Raw genomic sequence first — 25,699 nt, 5'->3', positions numbered from 1 at the left:
CCTTTAGATTTGTGTGTATTCGGTAGTTGTTGGGGAATTGTTAGATTACTTGTTTGATATTACTGCACTGTCGGAAGTAGAAGCACAAGCATTGCTCTACATTTGCATTAACATCTCCTAACCATGTGTATGTGACTAATACTATTTGATTTGATTTGTAGAGTGTGAGGTGAGTGGGACCTGGAGAGAGGCTGGGTATTAATAGCCTTATGGACCTCGTCCATCTTTCTGCTATTCTTGGCTATGTCATCACACAGAGCATGGTGTGTGTAAGTGTGTGTGGAGGCTACATGAATGTGAGTCTCTGTACATGTGTGTGTATGTGCTTATGTGAGAGAGTATGTGCCACATCTCAGGCAGCAGGGGTGAGGACTATGGCCTGGTAACCACAGGTACCAGGAGGCTAGCCACGCCCATAATACGCTCTGTGACAAATGAAAACATAAAAGACAAGAACAGACTGTACTCACACACACACACACACACACACACACACACACACACACACACACACACACACACACACACACACACACACACACACACACACACACACACACACATAGGGGAATGGAACACCCCATAATTACTGAGAACTGAAGCAGATTGGCCTCCCTCTCAGACTGGTCATGTGTTTTTGGTTCCCTGAAATACCCTAACGTCCTAGACAGAGAGTAAGGTTCTGTTGGCAGCCTCAGTGCCAAGGCGGGCTGAGTGCCAAACACTAAACACTGAACCCTTCTACGGGAGAAGAAAGAGAGGAGGGAAGGGAGAAGAGGACAGCATGAAGAGGGAGTAAGGGTGAGGACTGAGGAAAGAGGTCATTATTTTCTTGTGGCTCTGGTCAAAAGTAGTGCATATTTAGTTTTTTATTTATTTAACCTTTATTTAACTGTGTGCAATAGGATGTAATTTGATATGAGACATATAGCCACAGAAACACAGTTACAGAGTGTAGGAATACAAGGACACATAAAGCCATCTATGACATAAGCATCTGTGGTTTAATTCAAAGCAGGACAATGCTTAATGACATTGTTGCCAGGAGGAGGAGTGTGTTGCGGGGGCAGCACGTTGCCAGGGTGGTGTGGTTTTAGCAGTATTCTGCCACCTTCTTGTTGGGGTTCTTTCCGGTGAACCACAGCTGCAGGCAGCAGAGAAGAAAGGGAGGAGAGAGGGGTGGAGAGGACAGGATAAAGAAACAATGTTTCATCACAATGTTTTATTTTGCATTTAAATGTTTGTGTGTCTGTGACAGAGTGTATGTATACCTATGTGTGTGCGTGTATGTGTGTGTCAAATCAAATCACATTTTATTTATCACATGCTTTGTAAACAACAGGTGTAGACTAACAGCAAAATGCTTACATACAGGCCCTTCCCAACCATGCAGAGAGAAGGAAAAAAGAGAAATAATAGAAAAGTAATAATAAAATACACAATGAGTATGATAACTTGGCTATATACATGGGGTACCAGTACAGAATCGATGTGCAGGGGTACGAGGTCATTGAGATAGATATGTACAGTACCAGTCAAAGGTTTGGAGACATCCACTCATTCCAGGGTTTTTCTTTATTTGGTAGGCCGTCATTGTAAATAAGAATTGGTTGTTAACTGAATTAAATAAAGGTTAAATAAATAAACATTAAAAATATAATTTGTACTATTTTCTACATTGTAGAATCATGTAGTAACCAAAAAGTATTAAACAAATCAAAATATATTTGATATTTTTCAAAGTAGCACCCTTTGCCTTGATGACAGCTTTGCACACTATTGGCATTCTCTCAAACAGCTTCACCTGGAATGCTTTTCCAACAGTCTTGAAGGAGTTCCCACATATGCTGAGCACTTGTTGGCTGCTTTTCCTCTGCGGTCCAACTCATCCCAAACCATCTCTATCGGGTTGAGGTCCCTGGTATAGAAGCGTTGATGCAGTCAGTCAGCACTCAGTGGTGCAGCTGTAGAACCTTTTGAGGATCTGAGGGCCCATGCCAAATCTTTACGGCCTCCTGAGAGGGAAGAAGCGTTGTCGTGCCCTCTTTTCCAACTGTGCTGGTGTGTGTGGACCATGATAGATCCTTAATGATGTGGACACTGAGGAACTTGAAGCTCTCGACCCACTCCAGCCCTGTTGACAGTGGTGTAAAGTACTTAAGTAAAAATACTTGAAAGTACTACTGAAGTCGTGTTTTGTGGTATTTGTACTTTACTTTACTATTTATATTTTTGACAACTTTTACTTCTACTTCACTACATTCCTAAAGAAAATTATGTACTTTTTACTCCTTCAATTGTCCCTGACACCCAAACATATTCGTTATATTTTGAATGTTTAGCAGGATAGGAGAATGGTCTAATGTGCACACTTATCAAGAGAACATCCCTGGTCATTCCTACTACCGCTGACCACTAAACACATGCTTGTAAATTATGCCTGTGTGTTCGAGTATGCATCTGGTTATCTGTAAATTCCAAAAAAAACAAGAAAATCGTACCTTCTGGTTTGCTTAATATAAGCTATTTGAAATGATTTATAGTTTTACTTTTACTTTAATACTTAAGTACATTTTAGCAATTACATTTATTTTTGATACTTAAGAATTTTGAAACCAAATACTTTTAGACTGTTTCTCAAGTATTGATTTTACTGGGTGACTCACATTTACTTGAGTTATTTCCTATGAAGGTATCTTTACTTGTACTTAAGTATGACAATTGGGAACTTTTTCCACCACTGCCTGTTGATGTAAATGGGGGCATGCTCGTCACTCCATTTCCTGTAGTCCACGATCAGCTCATTTGTCTCGCTGATGTTGAAGGAGAGGTTGTTGTCCTGGCACAACACTGCCAGGTCTCCGACCCCCTTCCTATAGGCTGTCTCGTTGTTCTCGTGGGTGAACAGGGAGCATAGGTAGGGACTACGCATGCACACTTGACGGTTCCCCGTGTTGAGGGTAAGCATGGCGAACTGATCCACCTACACAATAAAAGTCATAGAATGTTGATTCAAGCATAACATACATATACAAACTAGCTATGAGAAACTCCTTGATTTGCCTTATTAAACTGTTTTGGTAGTGCACGTACACAGGTGCACAGACACCTGCTCATTGAACATCTCATTCCAAAATCATTGCCATTAATATGAAGTTGGTCCCCCCTTTGCTGCTATAACAACCTCCACTCTTCTGGGAAGGCTTTCCACTAGATGTTGGAACATTGCTGTGGGGACTTGCTTCCATTCAGCCAAAAGAGCATTAGTGAGGTTGGGAAATTCATCCCAAGGTGTTCGATCAGATTGAGTTCAGGGCTCTGTGCAAGCCAGTCAAGTTTTTTCACACCGATCTCGACAAACCATTTCTGTATGGACCTCGCTTTGCACATGGGGGCATTGTCATGCTGAAACAGGAAAGGGCCTTCCCCAAACTGTTGCCACAAAGTTGGAAGCACGGAATCATCTAGAACGTCATTGTTTCCTGTAGTATATCACTGGCACTAAGTGACCTTGTATCACTGGAACTAAGGGGCCAAGCCCAAACCATGAGAAACAGTCCAGACCATTATTCCTCCTCCACCAAACTTTACAGTTGGCACTATGCATCCGGGCAGGTAGCGTTCTCCTGGCATCCGCCAAACCCAGATTAGTCCATCTGACTGCCAGATAGTGAAGTGTGATTCATCACTCCAGAGAATGGGTTTCCACTGCACTTTTAAACAAGACCTGTTAAAGGTCTTGCTCACATCGGCTACGGAGAGTTTAATCACACAGTCATCCGGAACAGCTGGTGCTCTCATGCATGCTTCAGTGTTGCTTTCCTTGAAGAGCAATTTGTAAGTCGCTCTGGATAAGAGCGTCTGCTAAATGACTTAAATGTAAATGTAAATGTAAGAGAGCATAAAAGGCATTTAGCTCATCTGGTAGGCTCGCGTCACTGGGCAGCTCACGGCTGGTTTTCCCTTTGTAGTCCGTAATAGTTTGCAAGCTCTGCCACATCCAACAAGCATCAGAGACAGTGTAGTAAGATTCAATCTTAGTACTGTATTGACGCTTTGCCTGTTTGATGGTTCGTCTGAGGGCATAGTGGGCTTACTTATAAGCGTCCGAACAGTGTCCCGCTCCTTGAAAGCGGCAGCTCTAGCCTTTAGCTCAGTGCGGATGTTGCCTGTAATCCATGGTTTCAGGTTGGGATATGTACTGTGGGTCACTGTGGGGACGATGTCGTTGATCCACTTCTTGATGAAGCCGGTGACTGAGGTGGTATACTCTTCAACGGCATTGGATGAATCCAAGAACGTATTCCAGTCTGTGCTAGCAAAACAGTCCTGTAGCGTAGCATCCGTGTCATCTGACCACTTCCATATTGAGAGAGTCACTGTTACTTCCTTCTTTAGTTTTTGCTTGTAAGCAGGAATCAGGAGGATAGAATTATGGTCAGATTTGCCAAATGGAGGGCAAGGGAAAGCTTCATATACATCTCTGTGTGGAGTAAAGGTGGTCTAGAGTTTTTTCTCCTCTGGTTGCACATGTGACATGCTGCTAGAAATGAGGTAAAACGGATTTAAGTTTGCCTGCATTTTAGTCCCCGGCCACTAGGAGCGCCGCTTCTGGATGAGCACTTTTTGTTTGCTTATGTCCTTATACAGCTCATTGAGTGCAGTCTTAGTGCCAGCATCAGTTTGTGGTGGAAAATATTTGGCTATGAATAATATAGATGAGAACTCTCTTGGTAGACAGTGTGGTCTGCAGCTTATCATGGGGTAATCTACCTCAGGGGAGAAATACCTCGAGACTTCTTTAATATTAGACATCACGCACCAACTGTTATCGACAAATAGACACACACCCCGCCCCTCGTCTTACCAGACGTAGCTGCTCTGTCATGACGAAACACAGAAAACCCAGCCAGCTCTATATTATCTGCGTCGTCGTTTAGCCATGGCTCTGTGAAACATAAGATATTACAGTTTTTAATGTCCCGTTGGTAGGATAGTCTTGATAGTAGATCATCCAGCTTATTCTCCAGTGGTTGCACGTTGGCCAATAGAACGGATGGTAGTGGAGGTTTACTCACTCGCCTACAAATTCTCACATGGCATCCGGACCTTCTCCCCATGTATCTCCGTCTTTGTGATGGAACTCACGTTCCCAATTCCCTGGAGTGCACAGTTAGGGTAAAGGAATATGAAGTGGCAAGTGTCAAGGCTTTTATGCAGCTCTCCTACACAGAGGCACGTGAAGTAGTTGAAGGAGTGAGGGGAGCTGAAGATATGGTGGTGGATGCTCCGCAGACTGTAGAGATTCAGAGTGTTGTTCAACAGTCGATGGAAACTGATATGCTGATTGTGAAGAAGGTGGATTTTATGGTGTTTATCTTGCATATAATTAATTGTCCTGCACATACTGCACATCCTGCACATTATGTCCAAGAAACTGGACATAATAGTTTCTGCGGCTGAAATGTTTTTGGGTTGACAGGACTTCACTGCCTAAACATTGCAAAGAATACTGTCCAAAGATGCTCTTCCCTCTCAGGCCCCAGAGCCTGTAAGAAGTGGTTGTTGGCAGTTGAATCTGTTTTTTTTTATGATATATTTTTTTATTAGTTGGTCTGATATACAGCCAAAACAGTAGGTGGCGGCATGCACCTATAGCATTTGTTTGAGGACCGCAATAATATCAAAGAAGACCTCGTATAGCAATACACCAATAAGTGTAGTCTGCCATAAAACCAAAGATAGAACAATGAGATGGTTGAGTTATAAAAATCTTTGATAAACCTCTAGAACAAGAAGCAGTAGTAGTAGTAGTAGTAGTAGTAGTAGTAGTAAGCGGAACGTATGTGGAAGGATATGGGTACACACCGGGAGCGTTTACAAAACAACACTGGTTTCCGGTCAGTTGAAATTTGAAATTTATATTTTGATAGCTACTAGTCGGGATAGTGATTTGACAAGTAAGACGGTGAATATTATGACATGTACAGTAAATATGTGTACATTTTTTTTGTTGATGCATTAGATATTGTTTCGTAACATAGCAAGCTAACGCATTAGCTACATTATGCAGGATGAAGTGTTTGCTAGCTAGTAAGGAAGGTCTGCAATAATTTAACAGATACCATTTTAAAGTCTTCAAAACCTAATCTAAGCAATTCTTACAGTAGCTAACCTACCCAAGTTAGCAGCTAGCTAGCTATGTTGTGACATTTCTTACAGATAGCTTTCGCTAGCTTCACTGAAACCAACATCTGATTGTACTCATCTAGCCAGGTCTGTTATCTAGGGGTGCTGATAGCTATCCTGTCTCAATGAAGTCTGTGTGTCTTCTCAGACAGAGATGTCCACGCAGTTCCCCTCGCTGTTTCCCAGGATGACAGAGACTCTGTGGTTCAACCTGGACCGGCCATGTGTGGATGAGACAGAGTTACACCAACAGGAGCAGCAGCACCAGACCTGGGTACAATCAAACAAACACAGAGAGAAAAGAAAGGGCAAGACGAGAAGGAGTGACAGAGCCAACCTGGGTTCAGACATACACACACTGACCTCTCCTGTCTCTCCCCCTTAGTTACAGAGCATCTCAGAGAAGGACAATAGCCTGATGCCTATTGGGAAGCCAATTTTTGAGGTATCTGAGCTTTAAATAATATTTATTTTACTTACCTAGACAACTGACCTGTTGGTCACTCATATTTTCATCCAAAAGTTGACCCAAATGTATACAAGATGCTTATGGATTTTGACCAAGTCCTGCGATATTACGAAGGTAAATCATGTTCACATTTATTTTACCTTTATTTATGCAGGGAGTCACCATTGAGACCAGTGTCTCTTTCACAAGGGAGCCCTGCAAATACAATTTCATACGACCAAATCGAAAACAATATATATCCAGTAAAATACAGTACAACACAAATGTCACTTTTTTTTTATTACATTCCTCAATAAGAAGGTCCCCAATCAATATTTTAAATTGCCCGAGCAGCACCAGTACATCCAATTGTAATGTATTTTGTAGTTGGTTCTATGTGGGGGTGGAAAGGGCATGTGGCAAGTTCATGTTTGCATTTTGTGGTTATTCCCAACAGCTCCCAGGTTTGGGAGAGTCATTAGGGCCAGAGGATGGAGGGCAAGCAAGAGCTTAAATTATACCATCCAAAGATAGTGTAAAGCTACAGTAGGAGAGAACAGCACAGCTAGCTACATTCCCCATAGATATATTTTTAGGTTCACTGAAACCCAAATCTGATCAGCTGTGTACTAATCTATCCCGGTCTGTTATCTAGGTGGGTGCTGATAGCTATCCTGTCACAGTGAAGTGTGTCTTCTCAGACAGAGATGTCCATACTGTTTCCCAGGATGACCGTCTCTGTGGTTCAAGACCGCTGTTATGCTTTTGTAATGCTCGCTAGCTCTCATTCAAACCAAGTAAAGTTAAAGATGGTGATCCTAAACCCCCTACCCTGTGTGAACTTGGTTATGGTGGTGTGGTACACAGAAAGAGAGTTTAGCAGCTAGGGAGAGGTTTTAATATGTCATGACATTTAATTCCTCAAATGTTACATATCGTTTCACTGGACGTGCTACCTTGTCCTCAGACCTGCTGTTTTCAACTCTCTCCCTCCATCCCTCTACTGTACCTGCTGTCTCTCTCGACCTCTGAATGGGGCTCAGTGGTCTAAGGCACTGCATCTCAGTGCTAGAGGTGTCACTACAGACCCTGGTTCGATTCCCAGACTGTATCACAACAGGCCGTGAGTCCCAATTGGGAGTCCCATAGGGCAGTGCACAATTGGCCCAGCATTGTTAGGGTTTGGCCGGGGTAGACCGTCATTGTAAATAAGAATTTGTTTTTACCTGACTTGCCTAGTTAAATAAAATAAAAATGCTTGGCTATGAAAAACCAACTGACATTTACACCTGAGGTACTGACCTGTTGCAGACTCTACAACCACTGTGATTATTATTTGACTCTGCTGGTCATTTGTGAACATTTGAACTATTTGAAGAACGATCTGGCCTTGTATTCTTGTAATCTCCAACTGGTACAGCCAGAAGAGAACTTCCTAGGTTCCTGCCTTTCTGGGGAGTTTTTCCTAGCCACAATGCTTCTGCTTTGCTTGCTGTTTGGGGTTTTAGCCTGGATTTCTGTATAGCACTTAGTGACATCGGCTGATGAAAAAAGGGCTTTATAAATACAATTTGATTTGATTGTTTACCATTTTGCGTCAACGTTTGGAATAAAATAAGATAGTGGTCTTTTCTTTTATAGTGGCTGTTAAGGATGTTTTCTGTCATTTTTCCATGCTCACTCTGGTGTGTGTTTGCATTCTCTGTGGGTGTGTAGCAAACATTTGACGAGGAAGAAGAGGAGGAGGATGAGGATGAGGAAGATAGTGAGGAAGACTCTGAGGATGAAGAGGACATGCAGGACATAGATGAGATGAACGACTACAACGAGTCACCGGACGACGGAGAGGTCAACGAGGTCAATGCGCGCACACACACAATCAGGGGTTAGGGGTCATGTCTATGGAGCACTATAAGGGAAATACTAGCCCTTCTGATTCTTAATGTCACTCATCCCTCTCTCAGGTGGATATGGAGGGAGCAGACCAAGACCAGGACCAGTGGATGATCTAGGCCAGAGTAAACTTCGCTGCTCTCTGATGCCCCCTTGGTAGCGCTCATCTACTCTGCCGGACAGTGGCTTTTGGTTGGTGAACTTTCCCTGCTGTTCACACCCACCCTGTGAAACTAAAGGGGGAGGTGTGAGCTGCGTGGGGTTTTACTGCATGGAGAAAGTGCTGTGTGCGTGTTCTCTCATTCAGTGTTCTACAGTTGCAATGTGTGAAGACTAAACTGTAAAACATTTTTCTCTTGAAACAAGTGTTTTTGCAACATTAGGAGAAAGAACTTCTGCTCCACCTCAACCTCCCCTCTGCTAGTTCTGTCCTCCCCCACAGATCACGAGACACTCAGACCCTTTGTTTAGACGATGCACACATCAAACTCAAGGACATCAGAGTGCACTCACTCCCCTCTCTGGTACTCGTTGTTCTGTGTGTGTACTTTGACTCCCCCGTCCGTCCGTCGCCAGTCGGGTCACATCTGAATGGGCATAAACCATAGCCTGTACACTGCATCTGCGTAATCTTCTGTGTGTGGGTGTGCTGTCAACAGAAACCTGGAGAGTTAAAAACAAACGTTAGTATTCAACAAAACTGATTTTAAAAAGGAACTTCACAGGTGCTCATATGTATGTAAAGTAAATGCCTTTTTAATTGGTCCAGTGTCTTATGTAAATAAAGAGAAACATTGTGTACAGATAATGTATGTAATGGATTTATTGATGCCACACAGACTTGTATAACACGTGTTAGATGCTGTCTGAGCGATATTCAACCAGCAGGGGGCACTAAGCAGAAGGCAGCAGGAGACTAGGAGGGTCAAGGCAGCAGGAGGCTCAGACAACAAAACCAGAAGTAAGTTGTACCCAACCTTGCATGTCTTAGTAATAGATATGTGTGTGTCTCTCTCACTGTGTCATCTTCGAAGCCTCGTATGACCTCTGCTATGGCAGTGATTCTTGCATCCATTTCCACACTAGAACCTGGTGCCCAGGCGATACGCACTGTGCTGTATCCACAGTGGGAACCCAGCACTGTCGGAGGGCAGTGCTGGGAAAATAACCCGGTCCCTTATCTTACCTACACACACATAGGTGTGGTCAGACAGGCTAATGTGGATGGAGAAGAGGGAGAAGAATTTCAGTCAGGTGGGGTCACCTTTCTTGGGGCTGATATTGCTGCTGAACTCCACCTTGCTGCACCAGAGGTCAAAGGTTTTCAGGATGCTTTCTGGGTCGCCGTGGGTGGCGTGGGTCAGAGCATACTGGAAGGCCCTCTCTTCCCGGCTCAGCCTAGTATTACAGTCATATCACATCCTCACTAGCCATAGTACCCCTCCCCAGTCCCACTCCATCGTTTCTCACACAGATTATTATTGACTAACTATTATGTCATAATAAACATACAGCAATACATCACTGGTAGGCTCCAGGGAAAGTTCTTCATATGTTGACTCAAGACACTCGATGTAGGAGGGCAGAGAGAAAGGGGGGGGGGGGTGAGAGACAGACAGACATGGGTGGATTAGGTGTACAGACACGTGTGGTGTGAGTCGAGAGTCAGGTTTGTCTTTTCCTACAAACAGAGGGATCCAGAAAACACAAATGCACAGAAAATAATAGTGACAGCAGTATTTACAGCTCAAAATAATGTTTATTACACACTGTTACACAGCAGTCTCTGATGTTACTATCAGCCAATAATACTCTGCTTTGAATGGAACTAATGCTGCTCTGTGCCTCACTGGTAACTGTGTCCTCACTCGGCTCACACAAATCACAATCATGTTCTCACATTTGATTTAAAAAATAATAATAATATTCAGAATTTAATGCACTTAATAATTAATATGTGACAGGTGCCCAGAACATAGATCCAAACAAACACACTGGTCCTCTGATGGTCTCTCTTCTGCCTAGCAGGTCTTCGTAGATCTGAACAGACTGGGTAGATACTTAATTATTCTTATTTTTATTTATTTAACCTTTATTTATCTAGGAAAGTCAGTTAAGAACAAATTCTTATTTATAATGACGACCAAACCCGGACGACACTGGACCAATTGTGCGCCACCCTCCCTATGAGACTCCCAATCACGGCCGGATGTGATTCTGCCTGGATTCGAACCAGGGAATGTAGTGACACCTCTTGCACTGAGATGCAGTGTCTTAAACCCCTGAGTCACTCTGGAGCCCTATGATGAAGGCACGACTTCTCCAGAGCTAGATGATATGAATATGAAAGGGATATTGAAAGGGATATTGAAGGGATATTGAAAGGATATGAAAGGGATATTGAAGGGATATTGAACGGATATGAAAGTGATATTGAAGGGATATTGAAGGGATATGAAAGGGATATTGAAAGGATATGAAAGGGATATGAAAGGGATATGAAAGGGATATTGAAGGGATATTGAAAGGGATATTGAAGGGATATTGAAAGGATATTGAAGGGATATGAAAGGGATATTGAAGGGATATGAAAGGGATATTGAAAGGATATTGAAGGGATATGAAAGGGATATTGAAGGGATATGAAAGGGATATTGAAAGGATATTGAAGGGATATTGAAGGGATATTGAAGGGATATGAAAGGGATATTGAAAGGATATTGAAAGGATATTGAAGGGATATTGAAAGGATATGAAAGGGATATTGAAGGGATATTGAAGGGATATGAAAGGGATATTGAAGGGATATTGAAAGGATATTGAAGGGATATTGAAGGGATATGAAAGGGATATTGAAAGGATATGAAAGGGATATTGAAGGGATATTGAAAGGATATTGAAGGGATATGAAAGGGATATTGAAAGGATATGAAAGGGATATGAAAGGGATATTGAAGGGATATGAAAGGGATATTGAAGGGATATTGAAGGGATATTGAAAGGGATATTGAAGGGATATTGAAAGGATATGAAAGGGATATTGAAGGGATATTGAAGGGATATGAAAGGGATATTGAAAGGATATGAAAGGGATATTGAAGGGATATGAAAGGGATATTGAAGGGATATGAAAGGATATGAAAGGGATATGAAAGGATATGAAAGGGATATGAAAGGGATATTGAAGGGATATTGAAAGGATATGAAAGGGATATGAAAGGGATATTGAAAGGATATGAAAGGGATATTGAAGGGATATTGAAAGGATATGAAAGGGATATTGAAGGGATATTGAAAGGATATGAAAGGGATATTGAAGGGATATTGAAAGGATATGAAAGGGATATGAAAGGGATATTGAAAGGATATGAAAGGGATATTGAAGGGATATTGAAAGGGATATGAAAGGATATGAAAGGGATATTGAAGGGATATGAAAGGGATATTGAAAGGATATGAAAGGGATATTGAAGGGATATTGAAGGAATATGAAAGGATATGAAAGGGATATTGAAAGGATATGAAAGGGATATTGAAGGGATATTGAAGGGATATTGAAAGGATATTGAAGGGATATGAAAGGATATGAAAGGGATATTGAAAGGATATGAAAGGGATATTGAAGGGATATTGAAAGGATATTGAAGGGATATTGAAAGGATATGAAAGGGATATTGAAAGGATATTGAAGGGATATTGAAGGGATATGAAAGGGATATGAAAGTGATATTGAAGGGATATGAAAGGGATATTGAAAGGATATTGAAGGGATATGAAAGGGATATTGAAAGGATATGAAAGGGATATTGAAAGGATATTGAAAGGATATTGAAGGGATATTGAAGGGATATGAAAGGGATATTGAAGGGATATTGAAGGGATATTGAAGGGATATGAAAGGGATATTGAAGGGATATTGAAGGGATATTGAAAGGATATTGAAGGGATATTGAAGGGATATGAAAGGGATATTGAAAGGATATTGAAAGGATATTGAAGGGATATTGAAGGGATATTGAAGGGATATGAAAGGGATATTGAAGGGATATTGAAGGGATATTGAAGGGATATGAAAGGGATATTGAAGGGATATGAAAGGGATATTGAAGGGATATGAAAGGGATATTGAAAGGATATTGAAAGGATATTGAAAGGATATTGAAGGGATATGAAAGGGATATTGAAGGGATATGAAAGGGATATTGAAGGGATATTGAAGGGATATTGAAAGGATATTGAAAGGATATTGAAAGGGATATTGAAGGGATATTGAAGGGATATTGAAGGGATATTGAAGGGATATTGAAAGGGATATTGAAGGGATATTGAAGGGATATTGAAGGGATATTGAAGGGATATGAAAGGGATATTGAAGGGATATGAAAGGGATATTGAAGGGATATTGAAAGGATATGAAAGGGATATTGAAGGGATATTGAAGGGATATTGAAGGGATAGGGTCTAGGCCAAGAGGCAGACATGTAACAGGGCTGTGGTGTCCTCTCATACGCATCCAATTGGTCAAATTGGAAAGTCTCTTTATGCTTGTTTGATAACATCATCAGCAGGGTTGTTTGAGCAGTCTCCTGATGAACTTCTTGAGTTCTTTGTCCCCCTTCCTCCATCTCACCAGCCTAGAGAGGATCAACCTGCCCTCCTGTATGTCAGCAAGGCCGAGGTACCACACCCCTGCCAGGGACCCCTTCCCCTCTCCCCCATCTGCCTCCTCCAGGGCAGGACAGGTGCAGGTACCACACCCCTGCCAGGGACCCCTTCCCCTCTCCTCCATCTGCCTCCTCCAGGGCAGGAGAGGTGCAGGTACCACACCCCTGCCAGGGACCCCTTCCCCTCTCCCCCATCTGCCTCCTCCAGGGCAGGACAGGTACAGGTACCACACCCCTGCCAGGGACCCCTTCCCCTCTCCCCCATCTGCCTCCTCCAGGGCAGGACAGGTGCAGGTACCACACCCCTGCCAGGGACCCCTTCCCCTCTCCCCCATCTGCCTCCTCCAGGGCAGGACAGGTGCAGGTACCACACCCCTGCCCCCCTTCCCCTCCCCCATCTGCCTCCTCCAGGGCAGGACAGGTACAGGTACCACACCCCTGCCAGGGACCCCTTCCCCTCTCCCCCATCTGCCTCCTCCAGGGCAGGACAGGTGCAGGTACCACACCCCTGCCCCTCTCCCCCATCTGCCTCCTCCAGGGCCACACCCCTGCCAGGGACCCCTCCCCTTCCCCTCTCCCCCATCTGCCTCCTCCAGGGCAGGACAGGTGCAGGTACCACACCCCTGCCAGGGACCCCTTCCCCTCTCCCCCATCTGCCTCCTCCAGGGCAGGACAGGTGCAGGTACCACACCCCTGCCAGGGACCCCTTCCCCTCTCCCCCATCTGCCTCCTCCAGGGCAGGACAGGTGCCCCCTTCCTGCAGCCAAAGGGCACTGTAGGCCATTGCCCCCCGGACGCCCTCAGCCCTCTCCGTGCCTCCACCCTCCCACCTCAGGATGCGACTCTGGCCCAGAGGGACTAACCTGCAGTCACCCCCCTCCACAGACACACTCCCGATAAGCAGTTTAAAGGCTGAGAAAAAAAAAACAGAAATACATGTAAACAGGTTTACACATGTAAACACGTTATAGGCTTCTATAAGCCTTTGTCTAAAGTGTGACCAATGCCATACACGTCACTCACCATGTGGACTCTTGCAGAAGTTGTTCTGAATGTCTGTCTCCCGCTCAGCAGCCAGACTGCATGAGTCACAGATCACTGTTCCTGAGGACACCAAGAGTCATGCCACGGAGAACAGGGTTAGTTCGTGTGTGTGTGAAAGGGCTTGGAACATGTTTGCAGATGATCAGCTTTCTATGATAATGATGATAACGATAGGCACAAACCCTCTGATGCCTCTTCGTGACCCGCTTCCTCTCGCTTCCGCGCACGCTGTGTGTCTTGGGTCGTGGTGGGAATACAGAGATTGACCCCGCGTGGGAACTGTGTGCAGTTGAACATGTCGGGCCACGGGACCCGAACGCGCTCATCACAGTGAGACAACCGTCCCTCACAGCCTCGCACAACCCACGGCAAGGGCGCACGGGTCCCTCCGGTAGGCACACCGGGGCGAATAGAGAGCACAAGAACTTCTTGGTATCCCGGTGGCAGAGTTTGGAGACCAACGGCAGCCAGGCGGCCGACTGTTGCTGGGCTTCTTTCAATGAGTCGTGCCCCAGTAGGTTGGGCAGCCTCATGTCCCCGTAACCGACGCCGTGGCACAGAGAAAGTGTGCTGGGGATGGGCTTACACATCGAGCGAAACGATGAGGAACTGATACTTTCGGACGCAAACTGAATGGAGCTATCTGTGGTCAAAACTGAGGCGAAAGAAATAGATACCAACACTCAGGAAAGTGATAACTTCAGTTGAGCCATACCGACGACACGTGTAGAATAAAAAACCAATGCAGCACGGTGGTTGTTCAGCAGTCCTGGAGAAGTGCGTAGCTGGTTGGAACCAACCTAGTATGAGGCTAGTGTAATGAGAGGGCGCCTGGCATCACCCAGTCATGCAGAACAAACTGGTTCTTACATCAAATGCAATGGTGTGACTCCCGGTTATTGAGGGCTGTAAAAGTGGCTTTGTTATTAGAACGGAAGACTGTTTGTTGTTTTATCTTCCCATAGCAGTCTGCCCAGAACCTGCCAGCAATGTATTTTTGCCATCTATTCGTTATGCATTTTCCTTACGTCGCGGTCTGTTTTCTGCAGGTTTATTCCCCAGTCAAAACAACAGCAAGCTCACTATTTTAGCAAGTCTTTAAAAAAAAAAAATACCCCTGTCACGTGATTAGGGTATCTGTCCCCATGGCATCTTCACATTGGCCGGATGTCATATGTTTGTTTCTGAGCCCTGGCTGCGCAAAAACTGTTGTCATGTGATAGGATTCGTTTGTTGTAGTAGCTGATAGAAGCGGTCAGCGAGAAAGAGAAACAAAGAAAGAAGTTTGATTCCTTTCCCGTGGACTCAGACAGGGTCTGTTTCTCTTATTATAGCAATAGTTTCCCGGGTGGAGTAGTTGGAGATTGGGTTCGCGTACCTGGCAGACCGCCGAACGCCCAGCGGACGCCATGGGTTGTTGTTACAGTAGCGAGAACGAGACCACCGAGCAGGTAGCTAATGCTATGCTAGTTGGTTATCTAGGGTGTCAAATATTATTTAACAAAACACATTTCATTTATTTGTGGTCATAAGGCCATTGCAAGACAGTTTGTTGTTGCGAATTCCACGAGTCAAAAGTGAAAATATGGTGCTACTTTGCGTGTTAAAATGAAACTATTTTTAAGTTAGCCAACTACGACCCAGCAGAAAGCTAGCCAGTCCTTTCAAATGAAATTGTATTGTACACATATAGCAGATATTATTGCGGTTGTAGCGAAATGCTGGTGTTCCTAGCGCCAACAGTGCAGTAATATCTAACAATTCACAACAATGCACACACATTTAAACGTACAACAATGGAATTAAGAAATATCTAATATTTAAGACAACTGCTAGCTGTGCTAGAAAAATTGGGCCTAGGGAGTTTAGCTAACGTTAGTTCCCGTATTGGCAAGTTGACCAACACACCTAACAACATTAGCTAGTTAAGAGACGTTTCAAAATAGTGACAATGTTTGTAATTGTCAACAAATGGTTATCTAGCTTACTAGTTCAGCTTAATTAATCAGTTAATATGTGTCCGTCAGAAGCTATCTACTTGCACAGCAGACAATAGCTTAGTTTCAATTCTCAACTATCATGATGATGATCAATCAGGGCCAGTAAAACGTGACCACTTATGTAAATTGGGCCTCAAAGGTTCACATTCGGTCAAACTGTTGGAACATGTTGATATTGCCAGCCAATCAACTTCTCCCAGATGCATGTCATATGATCTCAGATTTCCCATCCAGTTGTGGTGACATAGGCCAAAATGGAATTTGGTGAAGGGAAGTTTTCTTTTTCCTTTGAAAAATGTGAGGCAGGGATTGTATCCTGTTTATCAGATGACTGTTGTACACATTATAGCCTGCCACTACTTAGCTGACCATGTTATAACACATAATGATACTGGTGTGTATATTTCAGTATTATACTATCTGGGTTACGTAACTTTTGTTTGGGTTCATTATTTTCTTCCTGTCAAAGCAACAAATCAGAGGATGAGTATTATAAGTGTTGTAGGGCGCCCCTTTGTTTCAGACTTCAGTTCAGATGTTGTATCATAATGATTTTAGCAATAAGCAGAATCTGGTTTCCCAAACAGCCTGTGATAGTGATCGAGGATGTTGTGATAGTTTGTGATCGTGATGCGCATGTTGTGCCTCAGGACCCTGACGAGCGTAAGCCGCTGATCCCCCACCCGAACCCCGACAGCAAGCCCCTCAACGGCACAGAATGGAACTCCACCAGTGTACCCTCAGCCCGCACAGACGAACAGGCCTTACTCACATCCATCCTTACCAAGACAGCCCTGTAAGACACAAACATTCTCCTTCTCCATCATCATGGTGTTCATTTCATTGGAATTGAATTCTGCTGAATACCTGCTCGTCTTTCCATTTCTTAGGAACATCATCGATGTCTCGGCTGCAGACTCTCAAGGCATGGAGCAGCATGAGTACATGGACAAAGCTCGGCAATATAGGTGGGTGTGTGGAGGTAGTTTGCTTAATGTGTATGTGGGTTTTGACTGGCCTTGTTGATGTGTTTCAGTACTAACCTGTCTTTTATTGTGTTTTCAGTACAAAACTGGCCTTGTTGAGTAACAGTCTGTCTCAGAAGAAGCCCCTCCCACTCCCTTCCCTCACCAGCCAGCCGCACCAAGTGCTCGCTAGTGATCTGGTGCCATATTCGGATGTACAACAGGTGCTTGCGCTCACACACACTAGGGGTGTAACGTTTCAAAGTTTGGTACATGGAAACCATGTGTTTAATGTATTTGATACAATTCCATTGATTCTACTCCAGTCATTACCACGAGCCCATCCTCCCCAATTAAGGGGCCACTAACCTCAGGTGTTGCCTGGTCACTTTTACCCCTACCTGATCATATTACTCCAACTACCTCGTACCCCTGCACATTGACTCGGTACCGGTTCTCCTTGTATTTCGTCTCATTACTACCTGTAAAGAGCTGCTTGAATGCAGAGGGGAGACAAAGTTGTAGTGTTTTTTTGCATCTCCGTCTTGGTCAGGTGGTAGGAATGCTGCGGTGATGTCATTGTAAATGTGTCAACATGTTTGAGGGAACATACTTCCTCTTTCCATAGCTGTTGTAAGCTACTGGGAAACCAAAATGTTCCCAAACTGAAGATTTTAAATGATGATTGAGAATCCTCCTGGTTTATCCACCCGACGACTTGCCATCGTACAGAACTAGTTCCTGGCTCCACCTAATAAAATGTATCAATTAAGATTAGAATTTTCATTACAATTTGCGCATAGGCTCAAATTGTCTTAATGGAATAGCCTGAAATGTTACATTTTTTCCAGCTCAGATTTACTCAAGCAATACAACTGTGTAGGCATAGCCTATAGGCCTGGTGTTTAATTTTATTTTATGTATTTACAATGCGGACCGAACTGAGGTCCCCGTACCGAACGTTTCGATACGAATATGTGTATCGTTACACCCCTAATACAGACACACACACCGTGCCATTCTCAGATGTTCATCAGGACATCTTTCCATTAGTCATGTGCTTTCCCTGTCCATAAACCTGTTAGTGTATGGCAGCTCTGGAGCAACAACAAACGCATTATGTATCCGATTGATGCGAGTTAACCTCATTTGTTCTAATTGTTTGACAGGTGTCCAAGATAGCTGCCTATGCTTACAGTGCAATCTCTCAGATCAAGGTGGACGCTAAAGAAGATCTAGTGGTTCAATTTGCCATCCCCTGATCTGCCCTCTGGCCTCCATAATACACCTCCCGTCCTGTCCCCAATGCCCACACTGCATCTATGTGTCCCAGTCCCTGTGCTACCCAGCTATGCCACCAGGACCCTGCTGAGGACTATGACAACCAGGCCTCCCCTGCTGAAAGGGTTAACCAACCTTGCCCTGCACCCCTCAGAACCACCTTTCAAAGCCACCACTCATCATTCTTTCACCAGCCGTCAAATGTTATGGCAGTATAATGGTGTTAGGGCAGTATAATGGTGTTATGGCAGTATAATGGTGTTAGGGCAGTCTTTGTTTTTGTTATTTTAAATGTTCTTGTTTGAAGAGGGTCTGAGTCTGATTGACTGAATAAACGGTTAGCTAGCTGCATGACTAAGCTGCTGCTGGCGTTAACGCTGGCTGTGAGTTTTTCAGGTGTTGCTAACCTCGTCTGATATGCAGCTCCAGTAATGTACTAACTAACTAACCACAGCTAGGAAAATAGGGTGATTATGCATGTCCAAATGTAGCACAGGAACAGGGCAAAAAAAAAGATGTCCACAGCCAGCCAACCCACTACGTTGAGCATGAGGATGCTGTTCTGACACGGTGTGGACCGGTCACCCAGAACACACATCCCACCCCTCATCAATATGAATTTCTAGAAAGAGCCCTCACTATAGTGTTCCTTATCTTTGTTAAAATCCTTAGATTGACCTAATGTAAGTTGGGTAGGTTTAAAAACAGGAGGGACTTAGTTCAACTATAGTACTTAAGTTCAAATCAGATATGACCCATATGAGTCTTCCCTTGAGTTCAGCTCATGTTGGTAGAATGCAGGGGTGGGGGCAGAGGTTGGTATCCACATGGGTTTCTTTCATTTCTGGGGGAAACATGCTTAGCACTTCAATAATTTAGCTGGCAGTCCTTGAATACATATCTTTAGACTTCACAGAAACAATACAGCTGGGGGTGTAACTGGGCTTGGGGGGAGGGTTTGGGGGCTTGTAATGTAAATGAATCAGTGAAGTGTTGATGCCTTCTATGTACAGATTTATGTGATTCCGTCAGAAGCAAGAAATGGAGTGTATGCACCTCCCCATTGTAGAGTCTATTGGTCAGGATTGGCTAAAGCTCCAATTAAGTTGTTTTAGGAGCCAATCAAAACTAAGGATACAGCAGCCCAGTTTTTATGACATAAAAGGAAAAAAACTTAACACCCAAGTTTGTTTGAATTTTTAAACAAAACCGATTGTGACGAGTTCCTCACATTAACCATGAACTGAAAGCTGTCATGGCAGTTTGAGATAAACAACCATAACCGGTGAGTATCCCCTAAATTAAAATGATCAGAGGCGTTGTGATTATTTATTCATGTTTTAAGTGTATTTATGCTCCGGGGTGAGTGTGTGTGTGGGTGGGTGCCTCTCTGGGGTCTTTAAAGGGATGATCATCTGCAAGGCCGTGTTTATTTGCCACTTTTTGCAGTGTGCTTGTTTTGTTTTTTGTTACTTCAGTGTGCAGTAGTACCTGGATAACATTGTTCATTTCTTAGGCTAGTACCAAAAGGTTTATTAAGATATACTGTTAATACATTTTTTTCCCCCCAAATAATGAATTCATTAAAGACTTTCAAAAATAAGACTGGTGTTCTGTAGGTCTGTATAGAGAGAATTGTGTGGGGTATCATTACAACAAACCTAATGAACACTATCACATCTTATGTAGTGTGTACTGTAAGTAATGGATAGGATTATTTTTTTTTCAACTTTCTATGAAGCGTTTGTTTACCATGATAGGGATTATACAGTATGTCTCATACCTGCTGATCCACCCGTGGTAAAGGGTCAATTCTCAGATCCATATTTCAACACAAAGTAACACCTACAAAAGTGCATTGGGGAGAGTGAGTGAGAGGGCTCTGTTCCTGGTTGGGCCTGGCTGGTCAATGGTCCAGTTCAATAATTATACAGGTCAAGGTCACATCTACTGTTGATGTACTATTCCTTCTGCCCCAACTCTGACAGACACCAGACAGAGTTTCTGATGAGTAGATTTGTATTGTACTTTTACACGATGGGGCAGATCATAATGGTCTTCTGATGTAAGCCTGTGGTTCTGGAACTCTGGTTGGTTGGCATGATGATTGTGCCCCCCCCCCCCCTACAGCGCAGAAGTCCAACAAGTGAGGCACATACCCTCTACACCCGTTCTTATTACTGGGTGTTTGTCTGGGTACACAAACTTCTGTTTTCTCTTGACCATAAGGCTGTAGAACTGAACACATCTATACATTCAGTGACTAAACACACTGTAAACTGGTAGTAATTTAGCACTGAACAGAGAGGGAGAATGTCCCAAAACTCAGTAGGAGTTTAGTGTTGCTATGCAGAGAGTCGGTGTGTAACTAGACCCTGATCTCTCTGCTCATTTTAAGCACCTGTCAGAATGCTACGCAGCTGCAACGAACTCAGCACCTGTTACACATAGGGCTCAGAGCCATATTGCCCTCGGTGAACATACAGATTTCAAACAGCACTGGGAGATCACACGAAGAGTATGAGTGGAATAAACCACCCCTGTAACCCACTCCTATGTGGGGCTTAGTGGCGGCCTATATTTGCATGTGGGTGTGTGTAGATTTGGGTTTGTCCTCACCTTTCTCATGTAATGCCTGTGGTGCTGTGTGTGTGTACCTGTAGCTCCCCTCATTCTCCATTGTGCTGCCGTGCAGGAAGGGCAGGGCGCCTAGCTTATCCACCTCTGAAAGGTTACAGATGCTTTTATCATGGCGATACAACACCCGCAGTTCCTTCAGCTCTACCAGGACCTGGGAAACAGAGTGTACACACACACACACACACACACACACACACACACACACACACACACACACACACACACACACACACACACACATGCTTTAGGCCCTTAAATGTAGGGTGATCACTACTAATGTACTAAATCAGTGGTTCCCAAACTTTTTAATAGTCCCGTATCCCTTCAAACATTCAACCTCCAGCTGTACCCCCTCTACCACCAAGGTCAGCGCACTTTCAAATGTTGTTTTTTTGCCATCATTGTAAGCCTACCACACACACACTATACAATACATTTAGTAAACATAATAATGAGAGTTGTTGTCACATCCTGGCTCGTGGGAAGTGTCAAAGAGCTCTTATAGGACCAGGGCACAAATAATAATATAATAATCAATCATTTTGCTTTTTATTAAACCATCCTACATATAAAACCTTATTTGTTCATCGAAAATTGTGAATAACTCACCACAGGTTAATGAGAAGGGTGTGCTTGAAAGGATGCACATAACTCTGCAATGTTGGGTTGTATTGGAGAGAGTCTCAGTCTTAAATCATTTTCCACACACAGTCTGTGCCTGTATTTAGTTTTCATGCTATTGAGGGCTCAGAATCTGCTCTCACATAGGCATGTCTTTGCAAAGGGCATCAGTGTCTTAACAGCATGATTTGCCAAGGCAGGATACTTTGAGCGCAGCCCAATCCAGAAATCTGGTAGTGGCTTCTGATTAAATTTTCACAGAAGCACAATATTGATGAGGCTCTTGTTCAGCTATCGGTAACTGGACTGGAGGCAGGGCATGAAAGGGATAACGAATCCAGTTGCTTGTGTCATCGGTTTCGGGAAAGTACCTGCGAAATTGTGCACCCAACTCAGGTGCTTTGCTATGTCACATTTGACATTGTCCGTAAGCTTGAGTTCATTTGCACACAAACAATCATACAATGATGGAAAGACCTGTGTGTTGTCCTTGTTAATGCAGACAGAGAAGAGCTCCAACTTCTTAATCATAGCCTCAGTTTTGTCCCGCACATTGAATATAGAGCCCCTGTAATCCTAGATTCAAATCATTCAAGGGAGAAAAAACCTCACCCAGATAGGCCAGTCGTGTGAGAAACTCGTCATCATGCAAGCGTCAGACAAGTGAAAATTATGGCCAGTAAAGAAAACTTTAAACTCGTCTCTCAATTTAAAAAACGTGTCAATACTTTACCCCTTGATAACCAGCGCACATCTGTATGTTGTAAAAGCGTTACTTGGTTGCTGCCCATATCATTGCATAGTGCAGAAAATACACAATAGTTCAGGGGCCTTGTTTTAACAAAGTTAACCATTTTCCCTGTAGTGTCCAAAACATCTTTCAAGCTGTCATGCATTCCCTTGGCAGCAAGAGCCTCTAGGTGGATGCTGCAGTGTTACCCAAGTGGTGTCGGGAGCAACTGCTTGCATAAGCGTTACCACTCCACTATGTCTCCCTGTCATGGCTTTTGCACCATCAGTACAGACACCAACACGAGCAGCAGCTACGTTTGGCTACATACGGACCGTTAGTGGAATTACCACGAGAGAGTAATGGTTAATGTGATTTGACTAGGCTACCTGTATTTGACATTGTGCTGTTATTTCACTGAAAACCATTTATTTATTTCACCTTTATTTAACCAGGTAGGCCAGTTGAGAACAAATTCTCATTTAAAACTGCGATCTGGCCAAGATAAAGCAAAGCAGGGCAACACAAACAACACAGAGTTATACATGGGATAAACAAATGTACAGTCAATAACACAATAGAAAAATCTATATACAGCGTGTGCAAATGTAGTAAGATTAGGGAGGTAAGGGAATAAATAGGCCGTAGTGGAGAAATAATTACAATTTAGCAATTAAACACTGGAGTGATGGATGTGTAGAAGATGAATGTACAAGTAGAGATACTGGGTTGCAAAGGAGCAAAAAAATACAGTTGAAGTTGGAAGTTTACATACGCGATCTATCTCTCTGCTGTAGGGTTAGGGGGTGTTAGGAACAACATGTCATGGCTTTAGAAGCTTCTGATTAGCTAACGACATCATTTGAGTCGAATGGAGGTGTACCTGTGGATGTATTTCAAGGCCGACCTTCAAACTCAGTGCCTCTTTGCTTGACATCATGGGAAAATCAAAAGAAATCAGCCCAGACCTCAGAAAAAGAATTGTAGACCTCCACAAGTCTGGTTCATCCTTGGGAGCAATTTCCAAACACCTGAAGGTACCACGTTCATCTGTACAAACAATAGTACGCAAGTATAAACACCATGGGACCATGCAGCCGTCATACCGCTCAGGAAGGAGACGGACTTGAACGTACTTTGGTGCGAAAAGTCAAAATCATTCCCAGAACTACAGCAAAGGACCTTGTGAAGATGCTGGAGGAAACCGGTACAAAAGTATCTATATCCACAGTAAAATGAGTCCTATATTTACATAACCTGAAAGCCCGCTCAGCAAGGAGAAGTCACTGCTCCAAAACCGCCATAAATAATCTAGACTACAGTTTGCAACTGCACATGGGGACAAAGATCGTACATTTTGGAGAAATGTCCTCTGGTCTGATGAAACAAAAATAGAACTGTTTGGCTATAATGACCATCGTTATGTTAGGAGGAAAAGTGGAAGTCTTGCAAGCCGAAGAACATCATCCCAACCGTGAAGCACGGGGGTGGCAGCATCATGTTGTGGGGGTGCTTTGCTGCAGGAGGGACTGGTGCACTTCACAACATAGAAGGCATCATGAGCAAGCAAAATTATGTGTATATATTGAAGCAACATCTCAAGACATCAGTCAGGAAGTTGAAGCTTGGTTGCAAATGGGTCTTCCAAATGGACAATAACCCCAAGCATACTTCCAAAGTTGTGGCAAAATGGCTTAAGAACAACAAAGTCAAGGTATTGGAGTGGCCGTCACAAAGCCCTGACCTCAATCCTATAGAACCTTTGTGGGCAGAACTGAAAAAGCGTGTGCGAGCAAGGAGGCCTACAAACCTGACTCACAAGCTCTGTCAGGAGGAATGGGCCAAAATTCACCCAATTTACTGTGGGAAGCTTGTGGAGGGCTACCCGAAACGTTTGACCCAAGTTAAAAAATGTCATGGCAATGCTACCAAATACTAATTGAGTGTATGTAACCTTCTGACCCACTGGGAATGTGATGAAGAAATAAAAGCTGAAATAAATCATTCTCTCTACTATTATTCTGACAATTCACATTCTTAAAATAAAGTGGTGATCCTATCTTACCTAAGACAGGAAATTGTTACTAGGATTAAATGTCAGGAATTGTGAAAACTGAGTTTAAATGTATTTGGCAAAGATGCATGTAAATATGGGGTTGAGGTAGTTGGGTTGGCTATTTTTAGATGGGCTGTGTACAGGTGCAATGATATGTCAGCTGCTCTGACAGCTGATGCTTAAAGTTAGTGAGGGAGATATAAGACTCCAGCGTCAGTGATTTGTGCAATTCATTCCAGTCATTGGCAGCAGAGAACTGGAAGGAAAGGTGGCCAAAGGGAGGTTTGGCTTTGGTGATGACCAGTGAAATATACCTGTTGGAGCGCGTGTTGCTATGGTGACCAGTGAGCTGAGATTAGGCGGGGCTTTACCCAGCAAAGACTTATAGATGACCTGGAGCCAGTGGGTTTGGCGATGAGTATGAAGCGATGGCCAGCCAACGAGAGCGTACAGGTCCTAGTGGTGGATTGTATATGGGGCTTTGGTGACAAAACGGATGGCACTGTGGTAGACTGCATCCAATTTGCTGAGTAGAGTGTTGGAGGCTATTTTGTAAATGACATCGCCGAAGTAAAGGATTGGTAGGATAGTCAATTTTACAAGGGTATGTTTGGCAACAATGAGTGAAGGATGCTTTGTTGCGAAGTAGGAAGCCAATTCTAGATTTTATTTTGTATTGGAGATGCTTAATGTGAGTCTGGAAGGAGAGTTTACAGTCGAACCAGACACCTAGCTATTTGTAGTTGTCCACATATTCTAAGTCACAACCTTCCAGAGTAGTGATGCTAGGAGCGGGCAGGTGCGGGCAGCGATCGGTTGAAGAGCATACATTTAGTTTTACTCGCGTTTAACAGCAGTTGTAGGCCACGGAAGGAGAGTTGTAGGGCGTTGAAGCTCTTCTGGAGGTTAGTTAACACAGTGTCCAAAGAAGGTTTAATTTTATTTGGTTTAATTTTATTTTTGGCAGTGAAACGAGGCTACTCAGGCGAGAAAAAAACTTCACCCAAATGTATAGCCCCGTTGGAAAATATAAATGGACTGTTTGAAAATGTGAATATATATATATTTTTTAAACGTAACAAATAAAAATAAGAAATAAATGTAAAATGTTAATCACATTTTTATTTGCCGTACCCCCGAGGGGATTGCGCATACCCCTGGGGGTACA

General features: G+C 43.5%; 2 protein-coding genes and 1 pseudogene across 6 annotated transcripts; 2 read left to right on the top strand and 1 right to left on the bottom strand.

Moving 5' to 3' along the window:
- The first annotated feature begins 515 nt into the window (after positions 1-515).
- On the top strand, positions 516-9,332 carry LOC135553152 (anaphase-promoting complex subunit 15-like). 5 transcript variants are annotated; one of them, XM_064985302.1, is made up of 5 exons: positions 516-801; positions 6,338-6,463; positions 6,575-6,634; positions 8,354-8,494; positions 8,602-9,332. In XM_064985302.1, the coding sequence occupies exons 2-5, from the start codon at positions 6,344-6,346 to the stop codon at positions 8,647-8,649; spliced, it is 369 nt and encodes a 122-aa protein (XP_064841374.1). In that variant the 5' UTR covers positions 516-801; positions 6,338-6,343; the 3' UTR covers positions 8,650-9,332. The 5 variants fall into 5 exon arrangements, with proteins under 5 accessions (XP_064841374.1, XP_064841372.1, XP_064841375.1 ...); XM_064985300.1 differs by lacking the exon at positions 516-801 and adding an exon at positions 5,695-5,900; XM_064985303.1 differs by lacking the exon at positions 516-801 and adding an exon at positions 5,889-5,960 and having other exon boundaries at positions 8,354-8,485.
- A 3,531-nt stretch (positions 9,333-12,863) lies between these two features.
- On the bottom strand, positions 12,864-15,344 carry LOC135553454 (uncharacterized; annotated as a pseudogene).
- A 68-nt stretch (positions 15,345-15,412) lies between these two features.
- LOC135553150 (ragulator complex protein LAMTOR1-like) lies at positions 15,413-20,087 on the top strand. Its single transcript, XM_064985297.1, has 5 exons — positions 15,413-15,689; positions 16,889-17,034; positions 17,129-17,206; positions 17,304-17,427; positions 18,373-20,087. Exons 1-5 carry the CDS (start codon positions 15,648-15,650, stop codon positions 18,463-18,465), a joined length of 483 nt encoding a protein of 160 aa, XP_064841369.1. The 5' UTR covers positions 15,413-15,647; the 3' UTR covers positions 18,466-20,087.
- The last annotated feature ends 5,612 nt before the right edge of the window (positions 20,088-25,699 follow it).

Source organism: Oncorhynchus masou, chromosome 13, assembly GCF_036934945.1.
Source record: "Oncorhynchus masou masou isolate Uvic2021 chromosome 13, UVic_Omas_1.1, whole genome shotgun sequence".
Classification (NCBI taxonomy): domain Eukaryota; kingdom Metazoa; phylum Chordata; class Actinopteri; order Salmoniformes; family Salmonidae; genus Oncorhynchus; species Oncorhynchus masou.
Note: the sequence above shows the minus strand (reverse complement) of the source record. Positions and strands in the feature narration are given on the sequence as shown.

Excerpts from the sequence above, each read along its gene's own strand:
- LOC135553150 (XM_064985297.1), top strand. The coding sequence starts at position 15,648 with ATGGGTTGTTGTTACAGTAGCGAGAACGAGACCACCGAGCAG. Across the intron at positions 15,690-16,888 it reads AGAACGAGACCACCGAGCAG|GACCCTGACGAGCGTAAGCC; the intron begins GTAGCTAATGCT and ends GTTGTGCCTCAG. Across the intron at positions 17,428-18,372 it reads CATATTCGGATGTACAACAG|GTGTCCAAGATAGCTGCCTA; the intron begins GTGCTTGCGCTC and ends ATTGTTTGACAG.
- LOC135553152 (XM_064985302.1), top strand. The coding sequence starts at position 6,344 with ATGTCCACGCAGTTCCCCTCGCTGTTTCCCAGGATGACAGAGACTCTG. Across the intron at positions 6,464-6,574 it reads AGCAGCAGCACCAGACCTGG|TTACAGAGCATCTCAGAGAA; the intron begins GTACAATCAAAC and ends TCTCCCCCTTAG. Across the intron at positions 6,635-8,353 it reads TTGGGAAGCCAATTTTTGAG|CAAACATTTGACGAGGAAGA; the intron begins GTATCTGAGCTT and ends GTGGGTGTGTAG.